General features: G+C 37.8%; 1 protein-coding gene across 16 annotated transcripts in view; it reads right to left on the bottom strand.

Annotated features, from left to right (window-relative positions):
- Positions 1-27,003, bottom strand: part of LRMDA (leucine rich melanocyte differentiation associated) — a 728,564-nt gene that overhangs the window by 82,739 nt on the left and 618,822 nt on the right. The window contains exon 7 of one of the 16 annotated variants that reach the window (XM_077784575.2): positions 3,771-23,896. The exons of the other annotated variants lie outside the window; for them this stretch is intronic. Within the exon in view, the coding sequence (XP_077640701.1) occupies positions 23,817-23,896 (80 nt within the window). The 3' untranslated portion in view covers positions 3,771-23,816. The remainder of the gene's footprint in view (positions 1-3,770; positions 23,897-27,003) is intronic. 16 annotated transcript variants of the gene reach the window in all.

Raw genomic sequence — 27,003 nt, forward strand, 5'->3', positions numbered from 1 at the left:
AAATTCACAAATTGGTAGGATTTATGCCTGGATTATACTTCTTAATACTTGAATTAATAATCCAGCCCTGAATGCCACCTCTTTTTTTTCCCTGTGTAAACAGACCCCTGAGTGTGGTGTAGTGTTGTCAGACAAGAATAAACATATGCAAGCAAAGAAGCTATTTTCTTACCCTTGATTTTCACATTGGCCCTGTCTTTTCTCTATTCTCACTTGTGCAGCAGTATATAAGTATCTTCAGATGATTTCTTTTTGTTCTATTTTTTCAAACAAATAATGGCCACTATAGCCAAAATGAAAAATCTTAGCAACGCTGAGATTTAATATTATGAATTTGAAAGACTCTCACTTTGCTGTCAACTACACTGGGACAAAGCCAGACTAATTCCAGGCTCTTTAATGGATCTACTCCAGATTTAAATCAGCAAAAATAAGAGCAGTTATTTGGCACAATACATGTATGCATTTTTTTCCCAGCTTCTCTTTAATTCTTCCCAGGTATCAACCAGAGAAACGTCATCCATAAGAAGAATTAAAAGCAGAACCTTTTGCCTCCATACCCTATTAAGACAGAAACACCTTCTTAATTTTTCACTTCCCTCATACATGACATTTTGAGATAGCTGAGATTTATATAGGCAGATTTGGCAGTCTTTTCATATTTACTTACACTCAGAGATAAATCAAACCCAGGGCACTCTCTCCAAGAACAAGTTATTTGTTATCTGACTAAGTAAGTGTTAGTGGATCAGACATAGGAAAGGTATTTCTATTATAACTGTGTTGTTTGGCTATGATTTACTGTGGTAGAAGATAATTTTTTATTCTTGATTATACAGTGTATTCTCTTATTGTCTTATGTATTTCAACATAGTTAGTTACTGGAAAGGGTAGAAGGAGAGGGAGTTTGGATTTGTGTTTGACACATTAACCAAAGGAAGGAAACAACCCCATGAGCAGAAGGAGAGAAAACTTAATCCTGCTGTTAAATCAGAAACAATTAAACTCATGTGGGGTCTGCTAAGAAAAAAAAAAAAAAAAAAAGGCACTCCTAGAAAAAATATGGGTGAAATTTAATTTTTTCACTTGATATCTCTATTAATCCTACAAAAGTCCCTGAAAGGAAAATGTTTAAATACTCTGAGTAGTAATTTAACAGTCTTCTGCTATCCACTCTGAAGGAGAAAAACTCAATGAGAATAACACCATTATGTTCTCAAGGTGCCCTAATTTTTTTAAACTTCTTTCTTATCTAAGAGTAACATATTCCTCTTCCATAAGCAAAATTAAAATTTCCCCAAGACCACATCTTTTTCATCTTTCATCCAAGCTGACATTGTTTGTCAAATAGAAAAATGTAGGACTGCTATTTCACAAATTCGTACAGTGGTGAGTTTCTCATATTTTAAAATAAAACAATCAAAATGTATGACTTCTGTAGCAACATTAGAAGCAATGTTGTGGTGGGGCACAGGATTGGTTGAATTTAAATTTGCCTCAGCAACCAAGAAAATAAAAGCTATTAAAAATCCATTATTAAGTCCAAGAGCAGAATTTTGGTGACGACACATAATGTGATGGTGAACTATCTTAGATGCGCATCTTAGTCAAGAATTGTGTAAAACAAAAGAAATTTCAGCATATAATAATACAGATCCTTTAGCTTTCCATGGAGCCTGCAACATCAGCATCCACAGAGGCGTTACTGTCACACCTCATAGCTTGGCTGGTACAAAGTTTGTGCTTTGGTAGACAACAGCCCCAGTGCACTGCAGTAGACAGCACTATACTCACATGAAATTCATCTTTCTTTTTCTTCAGCAAGATTTATTTACCCCCTGTTTTCAGTCAAAGTAAGGTTCATTACCCTGGTCACATTATGATACATACAAGGGTTTGCTATTATAAGTAACTAGAGCATGCTCTCAACTAACTTTTTCTTGTGTTCTGTCTTTCCCTTGGTGAGCTTCCTGTAATTTCTAGAACTGACCTAGAAAGATAGAGAAAAGTAAATATGTACCAGGAACCAAAATATTTTTAAGCACACCTAACTACCAAAGCCATAAAGTATGATAGATGCTTTAAAACAAAATGAATGTTAGTCTGGCTGCTGGAGCCACCATAGAAGACAAACCACTCCTCTCAATAACAGAAATGCTAGAGAGAAACTCATATCCTGTGCACTCAAGCCATATTATTTACTGTTTTTATTAAAGCCATTCAGAAAAATCCTTTCAGAAACAATCCTGTATGAACTCACATGAAAAGTCACTGCCCTCAAAGCTCATGCTCCAAAGACAATGATATGGGTTCCTCACTTTCAAGTTAACTGCTTAATGAAGGCCAGGTTTTCAAACCCTTGATGTCCATGATAAGTACAGTCAAAGATCTAGATATGCTGAACTAATAAGACTTTTTTCATCTATCCTCCCCACTGACCCTTCCCTTTCCTCTTCTGCCCACCATTAGCCTGGCTTATTAATTAACTGCATGATAGAGAATTGAGCTTCAGAAAAACCTGTCATTGTTTGGACATGCTGGGCCCTACTGACAAGCTAGATCTAAGAAAATGAAAGAGTGATACAGCAAAAGAGAGTGTTAGGGAAAAGACAGAGGAAACCCAACTCTGATATGAATGGCAGGTTATTACACCTAAAGGAAAGAGGAGGAGTATGTTTACAAATTTATGTGCTTATGCAAATCAGCCAGCCAGTAATTAAAAACAAGTAACCAAAAACCTCATCAATTATACTGATGTTTGTGATACTCCTTCATCTACCTATTGAAGCCAAATTCTTACCTCTTCTCCACCTTCCCATTTCTCTGCCTTGCATTACTCCACTATGACCATTCCTATGTTTGTGATTCAGACTTTAAACATGTACTTTTGAATACCCTAAACTTAATCCAAAAGGATGCTTACACAAGCTCATGATGAAAACCTGGCCATTACTGTATATAATCATCCCAAATTCGCTAAGTTATAATGGGTATGTACACTTTCAGTGTTCTCAGTAGTAAATAGCCAGATGAGCTTGGAATTTTAATGTGCAACTTCAAGCAACAGATGAAAACACATAATAACCTAACACACAGAGGATAAAATTAGATAATATCTCCCATCATGAGCTAAACCAAGGTGCTAAAGTCATTGCATTCTGCACTTCACCTCTACAGAAAGCTATTTTCAGGCATTTACAGGATAAAGGAGCAACAATATCTAAGTAAGTAGTGCCATTAGTTTACGCTGCATTTGCCTTTCAGGACTACAAAATTGCTCATAGGATTTCCATTTCTTTCTTTAGTAATCATTAAAATATACCTAATAAAACAGATTATTAAAGGCCATTTAGGAATAAAATAACTCCTGTGTTTTTGTTAGAAGTACAAGTGGTGATACAAGACATCTTAGATAATATTAATTGCTTCTTGACAACTCACCATCTTGATGAACTGAAAATTTGTTACTTTGTCCAAGCATAGTAGTTGCTCACTTAGCCATACATTTCCTATAGTAACATCAATCATACTGGCAGTTGGAATAGAAAACCTAAAGTTTTGGGGTGGCATTGCAGATGGCATTGAGTAAATTAAGCTCATTTAATTTGACATTTTAAATCTCATTTGACATGCTAAATATCTTTTCTTTTTTATAAAGTCCACTTACACGGGGAACTGATTTTTCCCCAGAATGGAGGTCAGTAAGAGTTCTGCAGACTAAATAATGATTGCTAGAGCACTCATTCCAGACTAAATTGAACTGATTTTACCTTTATGCTTGAAATCATTCTTATAAGGAAAACATTGACACTTCCTCACTATTGAAGAGAAGTGGTGCACTGAACGATCTGAGGCACGAGGGCAGTGAAGTACCTTCCCTAGAAATGCAGAAGCACAGAATAGAAAATTAGGATAACAAAACTGCTGAATGGCTACAGAGCATACCAGCAAAAGATTCTGGCAAAATCTTACCTGTTGAAGAACTTCTATGAGCAGAGAAATTTGGTCATTTGGAGCAAAACTGAATTCAATTTATATACACTGTAGTTTAACTGAGGAAGTATTGTTTAAACATAGCTCCTTGTTTTCAGGCCTTGCTGGGCCGCAAAGCAGAAACAGGATATAGTTCTTAATGAGATGTGAAACAGATGGTCTCTTTCCTCAATAGTACTGAATTTCCATCACCCTTCCTTACAGACAATCTCCAAGTGCTTAAAAAGACCTTAAAAATGCATTAATATGGACACCACCTTTGAGGGTGAGCGTTCTCTGTCCCTTGCCGGGGGGGCTGTGGTGACAGACACAATGATCCCCTGGCAGTCACTCAGCACCATCCCTGCAGCAGGGCTTGGAAGGGAACCCAGCTCTGCACACCACACATCACTCCCCCTCTTTCTGCCACTCCTCCTGCTAAAACACTGAGCTGCATATCCAAAATCTGAAAGTCTTTGTTCCTTAGAAGCATGATTGAACTAATTATGGCTCTATTGTCATGGTTTGAAACAATGTACCGACACAACAGACAACATTTCTGGTTTTAAGTATGGTAAATGTCAGTGTTTATGTTTTTGTTAGCTGTCCTAATTATCATGTGTCCTCTAAAACTCTCTGTTGTAATTACCACTCACCATACTGACACCTACTGCTAAGGAGAGAGCTGATCAGCTGCAGGATTTCTTTATTCCTGGACCCAGCCAACAAAGTGCATGTGACACCAACAGATGTTTCTGGTTTTAAAACAGTGGGAACTTCATGAACTATTTTCCCCAACCTCCCAGGAGTAAATGCCACCATAGTTGAAAAGTTGGAAACATTTGTCAGGCGCTGAACAAAGCTGTGAACGAATGCTACAGTAATTTACTACTTCTATAGTCCATTTTTTTTTTTTTTTTAAAGAGAGGACGAGACTACAAAAAGACCATTAGCAAAAGCAGTACTGTGGGGGTTTTGCCAGTACAGACTTTGTGCTATTCACATCTGTATTACAGCACATAGAGAAACAGCTAAGGAGAATATCACTCTAGAGAGTGTTTGTAACTTGGTGTCTTTTGTAAGGGAATGCCCATTAAGTCACAGGGCTGTTCTGAATTGTGTTTGCAGCATAAAGGGAATAGCTTGGCTCAGATTCCATAGCTGTAACTGTACAGAGAGAAGGGGAAAAAAAATCAATAAGTTCAGTGTAAGCAAGTCAGAGCAACCTTTAAAATAATAAGACAAATCAATTTATTTCACAAATGTCTTTATTTCCAAATGCCATTGTTTGGTACTTTCTACTGTCATTGCCCATGACATTTGAGAAAACTTGGCTCTTAGTCATTTAGGTGCAGCAGAAATTATCATGTAACAACCATGTGAAAAAATTATACATTCACCTCAGTGCAGCTCTGTTGTAACAACCTTGTCCTATGGGGTAAAGATTGTTTAGGAGGCGGGGGAAGGCAAGAAAGACAAGTTTTAAATATGGACAGAAAAGCCCTACTTTATTGCTACATACAATGAAAAGTAATTATAGAGAAAAATGAAAGCTGCTTCTTGCTGTTAGCAGGAAGAATAAGGGAATTCTGTTCCTTTTTAAAGCTTGGAGTCCATTTTGATATAATTGGTTCCAGAATTATTTATGACATTAATTGCTGCATTATCGACTGCCTGTCAGCTCTTCTGGCAGTTAGTCCATCTTTCTTACCACAGAAAGCCAGCTCAGCCCAAACTAGACTGACAAGCTAATTATACCCATCTTCCCCTTCAATGACAAATGCTGCTCATCGGAAACCTTTCTAGAAATAAGCTTTCATTCTTTCCCCTTTTTCCTGAGCCAGACACAACCAATATCTCAAGGTACAGATCACAGCTGAAACTCTGCTCACAGGGCTATTAGCTCTGAACATCTCACTTGAGCCAAAAAACCTAAGCATCTTATGTTATCAAACTGTATGTCATTCCCTGATGCTAGTTTTCAGTGGATGTGCACTGGGCCATAGCTGTCACTCAAAGCCGTGGCAGATGGAGCAAACCTGACTGCATTAGCTGGGCCCTTCTTAGCAGCTGAGGCAGGACTCTGACAGCCATTCCAAGGCTCAGAAGAAAGACTTGGTATTTCCCTCATGTAAACTTCCAGAATCAATAGTTTACAGCTTTTATTTCCCTTTATTCCACAAATGAAGGGTGACATTGCCCAGAAAAAAAACGTTCTTTTGGAACAAGGAAATAAAGAGTATTGCTGTGAGAGGAAAGACATCTTGGAAATGAGGGGAAATGCCAGAGGAAAAGAAAGGACCTGGTTCACCTCCATCATTTCCATCAGAGAACAGGATGATGCTGGTGCCCTGGATGCTCATCTGTTCAGGAACCTGGTGCCATTCTGGCATGATGTGTGCTGGTGTAAACTCTTCTGAACCACATAACCCAAAGTCAGTTCCTCTTTTCCATTTTACAATATTTTATATATATAACTACATATTATGTTTTTTCAGTATTTTCTTTGCAAAAATAATGACTTTAAGATTCTGTGGGTTAGGTAGTTAGTTTGTTTTTCCCAGGATTAGAAATGTCTACACTGTGACAATTTTTACCAGATTTTGGTCTTATTTACATAGAAGCCAGAGTAGTAAAAATTAGGATGATCACAGTATCAGCCTTGGTATGCACTCCTCTGTATCTATTGATTTGTCCTCTGGTTCAGCTCTTCATTGAAGAATTCAGCATTGATGTGTTGGCTGGTAAGAGGGCAGGGAGTCAACATCTCTTCTGAATGGGAACAGCCATATATATACCATAGATATACTTTGTAGAGATGATACAGAGTGGACTCAGTCTAGCTTTTTCAGAACAAGGTTCAGCATTACAACTTGCACCAGCAGCCCACCCCCCCACAGGTGGTCTCCAAATAAAACCCAAATACTGAATCATATCTCTGCCTAGATGAAGGTCTAAGACAGCTAATCTTACTACTACCTAAACCTACTATCCAATGCATTCAATCTGACAGCCAGCCGCAGCACTAAATTTACTGAAACTGTACTATGAATTTCAACTAAATAAAACTGAGGTCTATATTTCAGCAGACCTATAGTAAAAAATGGCCAAGGACATTCCAATTGCTGTGTTAACTTCTCATTTCATGCAACAGCATAGTAAGAAGTAAGCATGGACCTGGAAAAATTGTAAGAATGCCAATTAAAATGACCACAGGGCTGCCTTGATTTACATTCTGTCCTTTTATGTCCTTATTTCTGAAAACACCTGCAGTCTGTTGCTTGGACTGAACAGGCTCCTGGTAGGGCTTTTTTCTTTGTGAACACCAAGTAGACAGGCAGAGTGGGGGTTGTACTTAAGAGTCTTGTGCATTTTTCACTTTTTCTAGGTAAATTCCATGGGAAAAGCAGAAGATAAATTGACTCTGAAGCTTTACAAATTGGTTACTTAAACCACTCCACACCTATAAATTGTGTAGTGCTGTAGGTCATCTTTCTTTAGACACTCATGACAACAAAACCTAAAGGAGAGAATTGAGACCTGATAAACAGATAAGTGTATGCTAAAACATTTTGGAGCAAGTAAGGCAAAATGAAGATATGTAAAACATCTGCTCAGTAGATGATGCAGCAATACTTGAGTCTGTGCTTTGTGGTTTTCTGTAACAAATTACACACTTTTGAACAGAAAGCTACTGCATTCATGGGATTCCCAGAATTTTAAAATCATATGAAATGTGTCCCTGGTATTTTGAGAAAGCAAGACCCAGGGCTAATCACTCTTGCTTGGAAAGATAATGAAGCAGATCCTCCTGGAAACTACTCTGAGGAAATAGGGATGTGACTGGTGACAGCCCATAGGGCCTCACCAAGGACAAATTGTGCCTGACAGTGTTGACAGTCTTCTGCAGTGGGGTTGCAGATTGGTGTATGAAGGAAGAGCAAAAGACAAAATCTACCTGGATTTGTGCACTTTTGACACTATCCTGTGCAACATCCGTGTTTGGAGAGACATGGATTGGGTGGATGGAACACTTGATGGATAAGGAATTGGTTGGATGGTCACAATCAAAAAGTTGAGGTCAACTTGTTGAAGTGGAGACCAATGATGCATGGCATTCCTTAGTGGGATTGGGATTGGTGCTGTTTAATGTCTTTGTCAGTGACATTGACAGTGAAATCAAGTGCACTTTAAGGTCCCTTCTAATCCAATCCATTTTATGATTCTATGATTCTTGTACAAATTTCAGAATCAGACCAATTGTGACAGCAGAATCTCTGGTAAAGTTTTGATATGTAAACATGACAATTTCACTTTAATTCAGAAATGTGCAATATAGTCTATTTTTGTATACTTTGTAAGGTAAATTTATCTCTAGACTGTGATCATATAAAACACAAAACTAATTAAATCAAACAACTACTCATTTGCTGAAAGTAAACTCTGGGAAATGTAAATTGTTTATAAATGCAGCAAGATTCCTTTTTTCCTTAGTACTTAGCATTCTGAGAGCATGTAAACCACCAGGAAGTGATTATTAATACAATATATTAAAAATCTGCAAGTTTTCTTATTGCTGACTAACCCTAGACTTCCCCCCCCCCACCACCATCTACCTATCATTTATTTTCTATCACCTTACTGATCATAATTCAGAGTAGCTGATAGAAAACTGCCTACTTTTTTATGTTCCCATGTTGCAGTGGTCTTTATAACGCTTATTCACATTAAGCACTAAACATGTTTGCAGAACACTAAATACTCCAAAAGAGAAAAATATGTTTTCCTGTAAAACCATCAGTAAATATATAAAGTAATACTCAGCGTGTCAGCATTTCTGCCCAATAACATAATGAGGTGATAAGTTACTTCAAGAGCCCTAAGAATAATAGCCTACTAGATTTTAATTTGTTGAGGCTAAATGAATAGCCTTATGCTTCAAAAGGGTACCTTCCAGCACCAAAAGCAGTGCAGGACTGTTAAGGACTCATTGACAGCTGAAATAAAGTTCCTAGGGCTTGTACAGTGCTGACCTTGATAGCTTTTTAGTTTAAAACGTTTTAAAGGTACATGTACAACAACACTGGAGAGGAAGAAAAAAAAGAAAACAAATGCCAGGAGATCTAACAGAAGCAAGATGCATTTGGTTTTGACTTCTAATTAATCAAGATAACATCTCTTTCAGCCATTAGACAGTAAAATCAATAACCTGGGCAGTCTGACTGCCAGTTAGACTTATACACCAACACCTATTATTGGCAAAACTCTGATGTATTTAACTATTTCATCCTTTAGTATATTAAAAAAGGTAACCAGCCTCTGTGAGAGAGTACAGGAAAAAGTCCATCACCACAGTAAGTTGCTATCCATCCCTTGGCAAAAATTCCACTACTGCCCCTCCAGATGCTCCTCACTGAAATCTTTTTCTAACTGCTTCTTTCCCTTACCAGAATGACTGACTGTTATAGAAATTAATAATAATAATAATGCAGCAACCAAAAATTCAGCTCTATCACTACTAGATCTTCAGGGAAACAGAAAATTTTATTTTTGTGAATTGGTGATATTCTGACCTTAGCAGAAAATACTATAAATGATGCTGCTATAATATTGCTTCAGGAAAAAAAATGGCACCTGACCAGAAGAGGCAGATCTCGGAAATCATTACAGTGGTTTCACTTCAAAGACACATTAAATTAATTCTTTTGCATAAACAGACTATGGTTAGGGCCTGCAACCTCTTTCTCTGGTAACTAATCCCGTTAAGTCTGTGACATTCCTACAAAAGTGCCAAATCCTGAAATCTTTTTTCATTAATTAGCCCATTTCCCAAAAATGGGAACTCCTTTTAAAAAAGCAGACAAAGCAAGCTTAATTCCCAAAGAAAAGATACAGACCATTTTATCTGATTTTAGGAAGTCTTTCAAGCTTTGGCCCATCTTAATATATGAGATGCAAATATGAAAGTTTTTTTCTAAGGCTGACATTTTGAAGGTCACAGGAACTTGGTAACTCCATTTCTTTTCACTAATCAGAAAACCAAAGGAGATACCAAGTTCTCAACACATCACTAAAATTAGTAACTCTGCTCAGGACCTGCAGTCAAGGCTGCTCCATTAACCTACAGAATCTGTTCAACAATGTTGGGACTTAATGCTGCACAGCACAAGATTGTTTTCCTTCTTCTTCCCTAGCAAAGACTATTTTCCAACTGAATCTCTGTTAAACTACATTTACCACAGGAAGCCTTGACCCTTCAGATTAAATACATAAAGTCAGTAAAAACATTTTACTAGAAAGCACAAGTCTAGGAAATGGTGGACATTATGGAGAGGACCAAAAAAACTATAAGGGTTTGTTTGTTTTAATTCTTCCCCACACATCGATGATAGAAAGAATTCCTAGAAAAGATAAAGCCTTTATAATCCACATAGGATAAGCAGAGTGCAACACAGCTCGAGACATGAAATCAAATTATTTAGCGGATGCATATTTAACAAGGACAATACAAATGGACCAGTAATTATGATATTAGAGTGTTTTCATGCTATCTTTGTTTTTTTCTATTCTTTGTGATCATATGTACAGTTAATTACACTTAATAATGATAATTATGGCTTTATTTTACAATGCAGGAAATTAGCTCAATCAAGCATTTTATAATGCATAGGATGCTATGGAAGTTATTACAGCAGAAGGGAAATATTTAAAATCAACATTGCACTCTAGGGATCTTTTGACTTATCTTCCTTCACTGTGCCACTAATCTATTGTACAGTGTGGGGTAACTCCCATTAAGGCAAATGGGAAATCACTAGTTTACATAAATCCTCTGAAACGATCTGGTAGAAAACTGAGTTGCATTTGCAGAGAGAAATGATGAACTTATATTGCTGATGAGTATGCAAACATGTTCTGCAATGACACAAAAATGAGAGGATGGAATCCAGCATGATAATTTGAATGATGAGTCTCTCTTCTGCACTTGACTCCAGTTTCTTTGAGATGATAGCTCATGTATGAGAGAGGACAAGAATAACTACATCCTGTCTTCAACAGGAAGATGATGCACAGTGAAGAAAGAAGCTCAGGGATGGTCTTTATGCCACAATATTAACTCTACCCTATGGAAAACACTTACTTCCAAAAATCATTAAATCCATACATGATTTATGAAGATTGCTAACTATAGCCATTTATATATTATAAAAACTCTTGTAATTTTTTTTCTTCTATCCTCTAGGTCCTTTAATACTCTTCATCACTGTCATTACTATAAAAGAATGAGGCATTTCCTGTGCCTTTTCCCCTCTATACCTTTCTTCTTACTGATTTTCTGATCCTTTATAATTTATTTCACTGTTTGTGAAGGAACATAATACATGCAAAAGCTTTTGTTGCAGGAGGTAGATGTACAAACACATCTTGACAGAAGGATTTTATAGCGTCCCCAAAAAGAGCAAAGAATCTACCATCTCAGCTTACACACTCTCACATTCCAAGTCTTTTGTGCATCAATCTTCACAACACAGAAAGGATCCACACTCTTGGCAAAACAATTTCAGGTGTTGTGCTCTGCCAGCAATAGAACCATCTTGTGCCACTGTAAATGGGAACAAAGGGACATGGTTTGCCTCTCAAGATGCAACTTGACCTGTAAGAGAGCAGCATTCTGTTGCTAGTTGGACAAGGCTTATTTCCTCTGTGAGGTACCATTAAAAATTATATGGATTTTTCTCGGCTATCCCTACAGGTCTCAACTGCACATCTTTCAGGAGAGGAATTTTGTGGGTGAGTCAGTGTACCATGGAAGCTCCAATTTACCTGTTGCATGCAGAAAGGGCAAATCTTCCAGCCAACCTGGTTTCCTTCACTGATAGCACTGTGGAGAAAGAACACTCAGCCCAACACAGAGAGTCTCTATGGGCAAAGCCAGTACTGCTTTCTCTGCACCAGTTCCTGCTGCAACTTTCTCACTGTACTGTGAACTTCACCATCCTCCACATGCAGACACACAGGAAGGGGATCACTGGGTGAACACCCCATGAACATAGCCAAGGCATAAGAAATCATGTGAAATGCAGATGTTCAATTGTGAGCATCTTTTTCTTTCAGGGGCAACCAAGCCAACCACTTTTTAACATCAGTATTTTCAGAGGGAAAACCTTGACACAGTCAGAATTCAGGTCTCAGCATACTTGATTTCTTCCAAACTTGTGTTTTAGAGTAGAGGAAAAAAGGTGGGGGTCTTTTTTTTTTTTTTTTTTTTGTATTTCTGATCTAATTAGAACTATACCAATATATAGGGGTTTTTCACATTTTTTTCAAGCTTTTGGCTCTGCAATTGGATATAAAGATAAAAAAGTAAAAACAGTTTAAAATAGATTCTTGACCTTCAGACTACAAAACAATACAACAGTCCTTCCCAACAATGTGATGGCTAAATGAGTGGTAACAAATATATTTTTCAATACTCTAATAAAACTGTACAAAATATTTGTATATTAAACATATTCCTTCATTGAATTTTCTCTTCCACTACTGTAATGTCATGGATGTTTTTAGTCTTTCTTAACATACAGAAGGAAGGACTGTTAAAACCCTGCTTGATTTATCACCATGCCTAGGTAGCCAAATGATTTAAGTAGAAACCAGTCCAATAGCCTGTAGGTACCACTGACTTTTTAATACAAAAGATTTTTATTTTTTTTCAACTTGCCAGAGGATTCACATTATCAGAGGCTGATTGTATTTGGAAAATGCTTAAATTGAATCTTCTCTATTCACCTCCCAGGCTGCTAAATGAAAAAGTATCCCCTATGTTAAACTGGAAGTTAGATGAGGAGCAGGCACTCATCCACTGCAATCAATGACAAGCAAATGGGGCTGTTGACTATAAATTCTCTGGAAACCTAGATGTGAAGCTCTTGATTCAAGTGATCTGTGCTGCAGACCCTGAGTCACTGCAGACAATGAATTTTATGTATACAAACTTTTTTTGGCCAGCAATAAAAGACACACTATTTGAAAGAGGATGCCAACATGATAACTCCAAAAGAATGTTATTTTATGCTGCCTGCACCTCAACTTTACAAGGATGCAAAATATCCAGAGGTGGCACAATCAATAAATTATCAGCTCCTTGGTACAATAATCACCAACATTGGCTTGATCCTAAGCTAGTGTAAACACGGGTCATGGATGACAAGTTGCTTCGTCGGTGGCTGAAGCCTTTTTGCCTTTATATGTTTTGATTATTAAGGAGTATCTTTGGCAAGTCAGTGCTATTTCTGAATAAACAGTTCATGTATTTGGGTCACCCTTAGAGAAAGCTTGAAAGACTTATCCTTCTGACTTGGGGGAAAATTGCAGAAAAAAGGGTACTGACCTCCTGTCTGTCTACTTGGTGGCTGGTAAATGTTAGCATAGCTTGATAATATCAATTAGACTGGGAAGCTTTATTTTAAGTTTTTTGAACTATTACTACTGCCTGTGCCCATTTGTCTTTTTTATTCTCGAGATGTGCTATGACAAGGATTAAATGCGACACACACCAAACTTTGAATGTCCTGCAGCCAGTTCCAATGGCTGGGATGCTGTCATTTCGAGCTACATCAGGAACAGTGGCTCAATGGCTGCATCTGTGACACATGTCAGAAACTTTTAAATGTCTGCTCTTTTTTCATCAGGATGCTTCTGTATCTTAGCTAGGGAAGAGATGACATTTTGTGTTTGGGTGGAACTTGTTGTGGTTCCCTCTTCCTGCCTCCTCTAACTGTCAGCCTGAGTTTCCCCTAAACATATCAAAATACAGATAAATAAACCTTGTCATTTAGAAATATATTCAGTCATAACCACGCTTGAAAACAATGTTTTAGGAGGAACTTGGGCACATTTTCTCATAGAATGATGAGCTACACAAAACACAGCGCTAGGCTATTTCTGACCTTTGTTATGCGCTGCCTTAGAAGATTGATGTGCACAACTCAGATACACACGAATTCCTTAACATTTCTGTTCTTTTTCCATTAAAGTGGAATAATTTGGCATATAAAATAGACAGTGTACTGGGGTGTTTTTTGCAAAGCTTGGAAGAATTAACATTTTGATAAGAATACATAGTTCAAGGGTAGAAAATGGATCTGCTAATGGACACCAAGGAGTCTCAGGGCAGGACTCCAGGATTTGAAAATGCAGCTCCGAAGAAGAGAGCAGTCTTGTGTCAATATCATTCATTGAAAATAGATAAATGTCATTCTTAAGATTGACTGGGATTTCTTTGTCTTTCAAAACCAAAAAAAAAAGCTTAAAACTCTAGACTTTGATTATGACATTTGCCCTATGGGTTTAATTGATATAACAAACACTAATTTTTCCTCCTTTTCCCTGAGCAGCTTGAGTTCTTCAGATTCTCCTGCAGTTACTGGTGACCGTGTATGGGCAGCCAGATACGTCTCACACAGTAAGACACTGTGTAATTTTACTCTGGGGCTCTCTTTGCCCATTTCAACTGGCCAGTTTTCAGCTGGATTTGACTACCAGTTGGACTTTAATTTTCTTAAAATAATTATTTGGGCTTTTTGTTCAACTTAATTTTAAAAACAAAAGAAGAGAAATGCAATGATGGCACATGAGGTTGCACCTATGTGCAAACATGCAGTTTAATCTCATTTTTTGAAAAAATATCATATACTCCATACTAGGTCTAGAGGGGTCCTAAAGAGGTTAACTCCTTTTCAGAGGAAGCATTCTTCCTGCTTACATGTGATTGTGGAAAAACCTGGGTTCAGATGGGAGATGCTCATTTAGCAGAGGATAACATGAGACATTCCAGAGGGCATTGCCAAAACTCCAAGGAAAATGCAGCCACTCTCCCTCTGGATGAATGCATATTCCAGTCCTCAGTGCTGTGCCCAACCTTTGCTGGCTGCTCAAGACACTGAATTTGATCCTGACATTTGTGGCCTTTTGACAATAAGTTTTTTGGTTTTGGTTTTCCTGACTCACGTTGGCACTGTTTCCCCACTTATTTCATTGCTAGCTAACAGAACATAGTTACAAATATAAAAATTCATAAACTTCAATTAAATTCCTGCATTCACTTTAAAGGTGAATGCTTCTGCAGTCACCTTCTTCTTGGCTGCACTGAAGGCTAAATTAAAAAGCAAATACCAAACAAATCATAGAAACATGTAAGCAGAACTATCACTGCATAGTCAAGAATTCACTTTAGCATTCTACATAATTAGGAAATCAGTGACTGGGTAGTAGAAAGAAAGATGGAAAGGGGCAAAATATATTTCATATTACCAATTACATAGGCATGACTACTTAAGGACAAACAAGAATCCCAAATCCTTCATGATCCTGCTTTTCCTCTCTGGGGGGGGATGAGGAAAGGTGGCCTACAAGCTGGTGATGACACTTTGCATGAAAGGAAGGATTCTGCAATCCAGCCAAGAAGTAAAACAATTTATGTAAACATGATACAGCCATTATTAAACAAGAAAGACTCACAGCCTTCTTTTGCTTTAAGACACATAAGCAGCAATGACACAAAAAAAATAACTTTCAGAAAATATGTCACACTGTGGCCTCAAATTCAAACTGCTTCAAAAAAAGACAATTTATCATTGTCAGAAATCCCTTAAGGATAATTTTTAACGGCATTAACAGTGACATTTAGGAATTAGTTTTACTAAAAATAGAAAAGAAAAAAATATTTAAAATATTGCATTTTGTATAAAATAAAAATAGAATAAGCAAAATTCTTTTGGTATATTATTCCAATAGAGCTGGAACATTTTAGTTAATTAAATCGCAGCATCCTATATTACTATTACACTAGGAAAAGTAGGACATATATTTTTACTTTCCTAAGTTTTAAAAGTAAACTGCTAAAACTGGCACAAGCTGAAGCCACTTATCTGGTCTCCTAGTCCTGAAACTCTCTTTCCTATTTTCTGTAAAACATTCACTAGCACAGTCTGCAGGTCCAGTGTTTGTTTGGATTTCAAAAATTTCAGTGAAGCTGGCCCATGAGTTAGGCAAAATGTGAACTTACTAAACCTTAAAACCCAACTGGAAAGTGTATTAGGATTCTTTATGGATTAAATCCTTCAAGCTTTGATTTGTACAAAAAACGTAAACCAAACCAATGAGACCTCTCCAAAAGCTTAAGTAAAATTACTTTGGGACTAGATTAAAATTTCATAAAATAATATTAATTTCTATTTTGATATATAAAAGAATGTTTTAACTGCTTAAAGTTGCAGAAATTTATCATTCAACAGCTGCTTCATAACTAATGAATCTAGGTTTCTTTCTTAGTATGGGTGATAAATACTCATTCTTTATATCACATCTTCTGATTCCTTATGTCAAATGCCCTGCTTTAATGTCTATTTTGATGACCCATAAGAAAATGCCAACTGTTCCAGCATGAACCTGAGCCTTATGCTTGCTTCTATATTGCCACTAAGTACTTCAGGGTGCACAAGTGAATGTGCAAATGGAGTAAGACATTCATCAGCACAGAATCCTACTCCTGGCTTTGTTAGTTTAAGACAGACCTTTATTTTTTCCTTTTAAACTGAGTGTGCATTACTGTATTTTGTGATATTTGCTCCTACTGCCACTGATGTTGAAAGCTTTGCCACTGACATGAATGGAAAGAGGATAAGACTCAGAATGTGCTTATGATATAAACTTGTGATTAACATTAACAGCTGGTAGGGTTTTTTTTTTTTTTTTTACACTAAGCCTCATAAATACAGCTGAGAAAGCATTTATCTGAAAGTGGAAAATGAGGGCTTAGCTAGAGCTGTGCAATCTTTTTGTAATGAAACCCAGAACTAGCCTGATTTGGGAGAGCGGCTAGAGGTCTGACATTCAGGCCAGTTCTGCTAAACCCTCAGTGAACACAGTGGATTTACAGTTTCAGATGAAAACCACATACAGCTCAGCAGAGATTTTGGCTGAATGATGCTTTCGGCTTTTGCTCAAACTTGAAACTTATTGGGTGTGAACACACAAAACCCTGAACTTCCAAGGGAAAAAAAAAGGCTGGCACAAACACCACGTGGACAGAAACCATGCAAGACTCGCAGAAATCCAGCACTGCAAGCAGTAGTTTGGGGGAAGATATGTTGGGCACTGCAGATGTAGAGATCTCAAAGCTCTGCCACCACCTGAAGTACTGGACAGAGGGGTGCAGCCAGGGGAGCTCCAGCTCACCAGAGTAGGCACCACACGACAACTGCAGTTTATCCAGGTTGTTTCCCAGAGCACTGACATTAACACTGCCTTTTATAATGTGTGCATTGTATAGAAGGTGGTGATTTGGTGGTTTGGGAAGTAGCCAAGGAAAGAGACTCAAAGTACAGTGAACTTCCTTCCAAAATTGATGTTGAAATTTGGCTACCTGAAACACATTACAAGTCATGGCTAAATCAGTAGGGTATTAAAAAGGAAATGACTCTTGAGCAGAGAAGTTTTGCTTTTCCCCTCTCTTGCATTGTAATTCTCTGTCCAGCCCTAAAGTGACTACTAAGCTAAAGGAAATTAAAGAAAAGATGAATAGAAAAAAATTTCAAGCTGGGTCAAATTCATCCCCAGTGTAACTTAGCTCAAGTAGAGTTAAATCAATGGAGTTCCACCAGGGATGAATTTGGCTTATTGTCAAAAGGAAATGAAGCAACTGTGCCCTCATTTACAGCTATCAGCTTAAACAGAAATTTCATTATAAGGGAATTTCTGAAAACAATTCCTAGGTAAAAGAAAATTGCTAAGGTTGAATAGCATGTGTGTTTGAAAATTCCCTGGAGACCAAAACTGTCTGCTTACTAGGTAGATACACAATGCCAGCTAATTGAGAGCTCACATTGTTCCAAAGGTCTTAAAAAAATCAGAGGAGACTATAAAATGAATAAGCAGATTGACTTATGAAATCTTCTTTCTTTGTTTTTCCTATAGTGAATTTTAAATACTCAACTGCAAAAACAGTGTTAAATTAAAAGTGGGAGGGCAATTGCAGATAAAAACAAAGTCAGTAATAGAACTTTTGGTTACCTTCATATTCTTTATTTTATTTTCCCAATTTAGTTGTAAAAGTAAGGTAGAATTTCTTAAGCTGCACACTTCTGCCATTTATGTTCTCCAGAGTATGATCTGAAGAGATCCTGTGAAGCTCTTCTTTATTTTCAAATAAAATACTGAATTAAATCTTACATTTAATACTGACATTTCCAAATAGATTCCTTCCTATATATTTTATTGTAAAGCTATAATATCATTAAGATGTAGTTCTTTTTCTAAGAGGAATTACGGATGAGAGTCCAGTGATCTGTTATAGGTTAAGATAAAACTAGGTTTAAAACACCCCAGTCTTGACTTTACAATTTTGGTTTTGAATTAGCAGCAAAAGTTTCAATCAGAATGCAAAATATTTGCAAAGATTTTACACTTGTTGCGAGGGATGTTTTGAACACCTTTAGAAACAGCCTAAAAATTGTACGTGATGTGATAATGCAGAATATATTTCACATTAAAACCTATGAATGCAATGATGCTAGAACTAAACATATTTTCCAAGATGCTTTTTTTTCTTAAAATGCTGAGGATTCTGAGATGATGATATTTTGTGAATGTGCCATGACCACAACTTAGCTTGTCCTTAAAAATACCTGCTCCTTGAAGGCTTGTGAAAATCCTGATCTGAAACCTTAATCTAATTGTCAGTAACTTTGAGCAAGGGTCAGCTTCAGGTTGACAACACCACCAGAGGCAAGTCCATCAGAGTCACCTAACCTAAAAGGTAACTTTTAAAAAGCTTCAGCTGCTTTAGAACTGCATATGGAAAAGATATTAATTCAGCCAATTCTGATGAAGTAGGAGTGCTGAGTATATCCTGAATGTTCTCACATAGCAAATGCCAAAGAAAATACTCTTCAGACTTCTTAAGAGCAGGTAATAAGTCACTGGAAGAAGCCATTTTTCTCAGGCCTATGTCTTATATAATCCAAGGCCTTGGTAAGGTACTTGGATAATATTAGCAGAAATGAGCATTAACTCATTTTAGGCTAGATGACTTTCTCTAGCCAGCTAATGCTGCAAGAGTGGTACAAGGAAATCAAAGGCTCTATTAGTTGTTCACATTCACAGGCTAGCTCTAAGGCTTCAAATCAGGACAATCCATTTAAATGTGTTTATGAATAACACTGCTCACCTGTGTCACAGCGTATGTTGCAGTTGAGGCAGCCACAGTACACAGAGTGTCACCATACAATATCAGAAAGCTTCAGCCCATGCAGAGTAGCACCATATCCCATCAGAAGGCTTCAGGCACCTGCCCATACAGGGTAACATCACACCACTTCAGAAGGCTGCAAGTGTCTGCCCTTCTTGTTCTTCAACCCAACCCTCATGTTGATGCACTGCACCTGCTCCCTTTGGTGCTGGTCAGTGCCCTGGGCACTCCCTGGCTCATTGCTGTCACTGCTGCTCACAGCTGTGCCATGGGGATGAGGCTGGGCCAGCCCCACCCCAATCACCACACTCTGTGCCTACACACCTGTCTCTCAGAGTTAGCACAGGCATGGTCCCATAGTAAGATTTTTAAATGCTTGTTTTCTCACAATAATATGTTATGTATTTTGTTTTATTCCCACTACTAGGAGTAGAAAAAAATGGGGAAAATAGATTTTAACTAAATAGCAGAAAAATATTAGCCAGTGAGATGTAACAGTTACCACTTGTACATATAAAACCACTGAAAAAAGCAAACTTATGTATTTCAACTGTTATACTATGAGCAAAGATGCAGAAACTTCACTTTAAAAACAAAAGGGGAGCATTTACTTATTTAGTGTCATCACTTGCAGTGCAATGAGATGGCAATTGAAGCAGACAAGGACACAACTAGAGATTTTCAGGAACAGAGGACAACAGCTAGCAGGCCATGCAAGACCCCTGACTTCTTATCACCTGATTTGCTGTCAGATTCTGCAGACTGAACCTGCGAACAGATACTCAAAATCCATGCCAAACATAAAGAGTCAATCTGGCTATATGGTCACACCTCTGGAAAGCTGAATTTCATCTCTTTCTTTCACATATGCCAACCATTTAACAAAGCAAAAAGACAGACAGATCTTCAGAATAAGGACAATAAAGTTTCCAAAAGTGGGCAAGCAGAGATTCATGTGCCAACTATCACACCACATTAAGAAGAAATATGTGGTAAGACTCAATGTGAGTCAGTATAAAATGGGCTGATTCAGAACTTCACCACAAAGGCTGCATCCAGCAAAGTTCTGCTGGGGGCAAACATTTCCCAACATACTCATACTTCTGGCAGGAATAAAAAATATTAATACATCCACTGGCAGCAAATGAACCCTTTTATTTTACAGAAAGCATTTTCAAAAGCACAGACAGGTTTGTTTCTTTCTTCTGTCCTATATAGGAGCAATGGTACACCAGCACACAGTGATTTTTTATCTGTAAAGATGTGAGAATTCAATACTCAGCAATCAAGTAATGCTCTGCTCAAAGAATAAATCTATTAAAAAGGGCTGCCTATCAGTTTTTCAAAACTTACTAACTCTAATTCTCATGGCTAACACATTGACTTCAAAGATACTCACAGTGTAAGGAAAATATTATAATAAACACTGTAAGACTCAGTCCTCAGAAAGAAGAAAAAGTGGCTTCAGTGGTGACATACTTTCAGCAATCCCATAAATCATTTATGCATGCAACAGATTCAATTAAAACCAATGTGCTCTAAAGTTAGGTTTGTGTATCCATAACAGCAGGATTTTCACTGAAGGTCATTTATCTTTGTGACATTGAAGTGAATTTCTAGTTTGGATCATTTCCTTGTTTCTAATTTTAAGGTTAGGGATTAACATTTTCAATACATGAAGTTACAAATGTAGTAAGCACAGCTTCTACAGGCATCTCCTTGTAAAAATATTTGCCTCCTAGTCTTCATTTGTGAAGATGTGATGTCTGACAAAAGGCAAAGGTCGTCTCAAGACTGAACCTAAGACTGAAGTTACAACCCAAGACTAAGACTGGAGTGGTTCCTTTGAAATATATATATTTTAAAATATTTTTAGTTTTGTAGGCAAATTTTTATTTTTAATAGCCTAGTTAAACTTGAGAGGCAAAAATGTGCCACATATGGAGAAGGGGGAACAAAGGAAAGAGAGTGGAACCTCTCCCTAGATTACTTTACTGTAACTTTCACCCTAAATGATAACTCATTTAAGAAATTCAGGTACAGTTCCCACTTAGGAAAGAACCAAGTATAGATAGCAACCCCAAATGTGAAAATTCTGCCATCTCTCAAACTAGAATTTTGACAGAACACATCTGAAAATAAAATGCTCTGCATATTTATAAAGAAAAATATGTTTGCATAAACAGTAATACACATCCATGCATGTTCTTAAATATCCTAATACATAATAATTATTCACATGTGTTATTTTGGATTTTCCAGAATTAGAGACATTTAGTGTGAATTCCCTTCAAGCAGATTTCAATTAGTGCTTTACCATATTTAATTTTAGGTACATAATCCCCCAAGTGAAAACTAAATCCAAAGTGGAAGAGAATTTATTCAAATTTCATTCCAAAAATATTTTTGCCTCCAAAGCCTTACTAGGAAGAAAACACTCCTGAAAATGATGCAAATGGTTTTGACAATAGGAAAAGTAAACAAACAAAATAAAGATGGAAAAATCATGCGGTCAGTTTGCAAGTGCTGTTTATTGTTTGAGGCAGGGTTAAAGCCTTTTATAAAGACAAGAACATATATGCAAACAGACTGAAAGTGACATTAGGTTGTTCTAAACACCCCCAAACAAATCCTGCTGCCTAAAACATTGCCATAGCCAAAATGTGTGGAGGCTTCAAAACAGGCATCATGACAGGAACAAACTAAGATTGCTGTTATTTTGGTAACCAAAACAGATGACAAGTGCCCTATTAATATTTTTGATTAAAGAAAAAGTCACGTAGTTTTCATTTATCTGGTATCTCCTCAGACTTGCAATGTGAATTGACCTTTCATTTGTAGTCAACTATGGCATTAGAAGAGGCATGACAAGTGGCTAAAATGTGCTTTCCAGACACCAATCAAACAGCTCAGAGCTCCATTTGAACTCCAAGTGGTGTGAACTGGATCGTTCTATGTTCATCAGTGATTTAAAGTGTCTGTTAAAGATTTATTATATACTTGCAGAGCGAGCAAAGGCTTCCGTTTACTGGGGCCTAAACTGCTGAGCAGCAGCAAGCTTTCCCTTGGCACCCAGCCAGTGCCTCACTATTTCATCAGTCACATCTGCTTTCACGACTGGCTTCCATGCTCAGTTCACTTCCACCTGTAATGCCAGCTGATGAAAGCCCCCAAGGTAGACAGTTTCTAAAGATTGGTATTTTTTTTTTTAACTAGGAAAGTGAATAAAGACCACCAAGTAATTTCAAAAAAACCAAGAACAGCTATGCACTGATCGCTTTCAACTGGGATCAATATGAATGGGTTTGGAACAGCCAAGAGGTCAGAATTTCTGCATATTGCTTGGCTAATCCCATTGTATCAAGTAGAATTTAACACAATATATGTGTGAAGTATGGGACATTATTTTTCTCCACAGTAACAAGTTAATGATTCTACATATGTCCAACCACTTTATCAGAAAAGCAGGAAATCTGCCATGCTTTTTTATTTTCTTGACTGAAAATTGGACAATAGCCTTTCTTACATAGAAGTCAAAAGGGATTATTCAGAACTCATCTCTCCAATATACCAGTAAACCTGCTAATTTTGTTAGTTCCACCAGTTACTTTTGTTGACTTTTTTCCCCCTTTATAACCACACCCATCTGGTGGCAGATTTATATAATTCCTTTTAAGCACATTTTTCCCCAAATTTAAGCATTTAATTCTAAATATAATCCCAAAAAGTTAAAAATAGCTTGTGCAATAAACCAGGAATAATACACATTGTCAACATCACTAATGAGGACTTCTTCCAAGTGTAAACAGTTAAGCTATGACATTATTTTACAACGTCAAGAAATGTTCACTTTTCTGAAGGTAAGAGCTAGTAAACCATGAGAAGTGATTCAAGAATTATAAAAATTTGTTTGTCTGGGAAATTGCTTAAGTCCTTTTCCTTTGCATATAAAAATCTATACAAATTGACAGTGCTTTGCATGGCCAGAATGTTTTCAGAATATATATTTTTCCCTGCTGAAAGAAAAACTAATCCATCTAAGCTCATTTTGGGGTTGGGTGGGTGCACTACCAAACTGTGGAAGGATTTGTGTAAGCATGTATGAGATGATAGAAACACAAGCACTTAATTCACATGGAAAAAAAATAAGAACAGATAAGGGCTTTTTCATCTGAAATTACAGCCTCTCTCTTTTATAAACACGTTGATATCAGCATCCACTTTGGCTGAACAGGCCAGGCAGAGATAAGCGCGGTGCTTTCGCGGCGGCGCCGCGGATGGAGCGGGCTCAGTCCGGCCCCAGGTGGGACCCTGCTCTCCTGGAGCAGCACCCGGACCAGGCAATCCATCACCGCGCTCCTCCTGTCAGGCTGGGTGCTCGGCTGCAGCTGTCTGTCACACTGGTGGATGGGACCTGCTTAAAGGCAATCATGTCAATCTCTATGTGACTACTCAGACTAAGATAGAAGGATGATCTTGACAGGCTTGGCAAAGTCAGCAGAAGGCACTAGAGGACTTTAGTTACATGCTTAAAATGGAGATGTGATTTGTGCTTCTTATGTGGAGGGACTGAAGAGGCACAAAGCAGCGCTGTGTTTTATAGCTGGTCATCTCGGATGAATCTGTTGCCCTCAGAATGTTTTCCATAGTAAATGTAGCGACATTTCCCCAAAATGCCTACAATAAAGAGGAAATGAATTACAGTTAGGATTGAAGTAGAATAATATGCAATAAAGCACATAACTTGGGAAATTTCAAGGAGGGAAAGGAGCAGTTTTCTCTTGTCCTGCAAAAAAAAAAGAAAGTTCGTACATTTCAAATATTCAGTATTGCCATTTCAATCAGCAGTTTTGAACCCACTGGAAAAATGTGCTCAAATACCTACATGACCTATTCCATTAAAGATGCATCCACAAATATCTTCAAGACTAGAACTTCATAACAGTGAAACATCATACAGTGTGTTTTAAATCAGAGTACCTCTCTCCTGCTTCTAAAAAACCCGAAAGTTTGGGTTGAAGTTATATTTTGTGCTCTCTCTGTCTCCCTGCTATTTGTTTAAAAGATTTTTCTGATGAATGAAATCAAAAAGAAAAAAAAAGACCCACAAAAAAAAAAAAATCCAACAGCAAATAATTACACTTTAATGTGGATCCTGGAAAAACCTGTCAAACTTTCCCAAAATCATACTGCAAGCACCTAAACCACCCTTGTTTTCAGCGACAGAGAACTGAAGTGAGTGGCTGAAATCTAGATGACAAGCCATCGACAGACATGGGCCAGAACAGTTGGCTTCCCCAGACTCCAGCATTTTTATACATACAAAAAAATATTCAATAAAAACATTTCCAAAGTATCTCTCCAAACAACATTGCAACATCCCATGAGCAAGATACAATATAATTATGCTAAATATTGGCACGTGCGGGATGCTTTCAATAATTAGCCATAATACTGGTTTTGGGAGGCAAGGCACATTATTCACAGTGAGTACAGGCAGAAAGATGCCTGAGGAAGCCTTAACTGCTGTGGGTGAGACACACATACCTGCAAATCTCACTACCTGATTCAAAAGCATCCCCTCTGGTGGTACTAAGTGGTATGTGAAAGCGTAAGTTCACAGTTACATCCCACCTGTGAACATCCTCAAAGATGCTAAATTTTACTAGCAGAGTTGCTCTTTGAGCCCTCAGACATGTATAGTCAAATTTTAGTCATCTTCCATGAACAAAAAGAAGGTAGAAGGGTCTTCTATGCCTTGGGAATGTCTTACCAGAACAGTCACTGAAGCATCCAGCTCACCTCCACAAGGGCAAACAAAACCTAGCCCAAAGGAGACAAGCACTGCCTTACATAAAAGCGTAAAGAAGGGGGAGGAGCAGATCCTCAATTCCTTCTTGTTTTAGATTTCCAGAACTCACACAGCTGTTACTGTTCCCACTTGCAGTATGAATTAACTATGCAAGCTTTTATATTCTGCGTCCATTGTTTTCCACTATAGCGTCTGGATATAGTTAGGATACATAAGATAAGCTACTAAAGCTTTGGAAGGCATGGTCATGAAAGATTAATTTAAACCTATGCTCTTCCTCTCTAAGACAGCATGATGGTAACACGTTCCTAGGAGGGTTGTGGGGGGGAAATAGATCGGCCTGTCATTTGTGAAAAACGTTCCTCTTCAGGATAATACAAATACAGCAAGGACTATACAATGCAGTGCCTGATCATTTTCCCCTCCTGCATAGAGCTTTCTTCAATAATAATTTTCATTCCAATAATTTCACTAGTGAAGCAGTTTCCACATGCAAAAGATAATAACAGCATTCCTAAACAGGAGTCTGATGACAACCAAGTTTTTCTTTCCCTAAACAAATATCCCAAGTTGGTAACAAAGCCATTTAGAGCTCTAAATGCAAAGGATATGAGCAGTTTATTAACGACATTCTTTGGACTCCTTTTTCACTGGCATTGATAAAAGTCTTGTTTGAGATCTGCTGCATTTCTTAAGGACTGGAGCAAGACTGTTTATAGAGATGCTGGTGAGAGAGTGCTGTTTGATGAATGCTGGAGACTATAGCTAGGTGTCAGTGCTTAGAAAATGAGGCAAGGACATGAGGTATTAATATTGTCAATGATCTCCTGACAGGAAAACAGATACTGTATTCACCGTCAGATTTAAATAGACATCAAGTGCATTAATGACAAAAGGGCAGACTTCAAACAAAGGGGGCTGTATGGTGCTGTGCTGAGCCAGTCTCCAAGTTGGCAATAACCTGATCTGAAAAGACACTGTCAGGGCTACAGACAGGCCTGGGATAGTGTGCGGTGACAGAAAACAGAGATGCTGACAGAGATACCGGTGCCATATTATGCCAAGTATATTCTAACACTGTCTCCAGTCCTAACTAAATCTGACATCATTTCCTATCGCTTATAGTATCCTCCACTGCTCTGGCAGAATATTTCTCCCCAGACATCATTACAAACTCCACTGTAGTTTTAAAGTTACTGGCAGGCCTGTGCTGTCGTGGAGGCTGGGTCTAGAGGCCTAAGGATAACCTCAGTCAATCTAAATTTGGAGTTTGCTGGAGAAGTGCTCTCATTTTCACTGATATCTCAGCTACTTGAGGTGATCTGAACGCTAAAGTGTGAGGAGCTGTCACCTTGAATAAAATCCTTAAAGTAAAGACGCTCTGTTCCCGGGATGTTCAGCAAAGATGTCGGACAGTCTGGCAGCAGGAAATGAAATCCAGCTGCTGCTGCTCGCCTGGGGATAAAGGTGCTTGGGCTAGTGACAGTTAAAGTCAGCTGAAATTTTTGAAATCCTGCAGCCTACAATTGTTTAAATTAAGGAAGTGTTGTCTCCGCAGAGATTCCCTACCCAGGCACACAGCTGTGATTCGATTGCCAGGCATATTACACATGCTGCTCAGAGAGCCTTGATAAAAGCACAGTTGAAAATGTTGCCATGAGACCTTGTTTATCATGAAGGTTATTTGTAAAACAATAATCTTGCTCATAAATTAAATGCAGTGACTGGCACGGTTATTTGTTTTGCTTTGTTTTTCCTCTTTATGTTCCACCTCCCTTTGGCAACTACAGAAAGCTCAGAGAACTGCAAAATGTTTGTGTGCTGCAATGAGAATTCTGATGCTAAGATATGTCACATGTGAATTTAGGAAAGCTACTACTTTTTTCTGCCTATCTGCTATGGTATTTTTTCCTTGCAGGGCTGGGAATTCACTTGTTATTTTGCATGTAGACAAGGGAAAGAATGAGGGGAA

This window comes from Lonchura striata, chromosome 6 (genome assembly GCF_050655825.1).
Source record: "Lonchura striata isolate lonStrDom1 chromosome 6, ASM5065582v1, whole genome shotgun sequence".
NCBI lineage: Eukaryota > Metazoa > Chordata > Aves > Passeriformes > Estrildidae > Lonchura > Lonchura striata.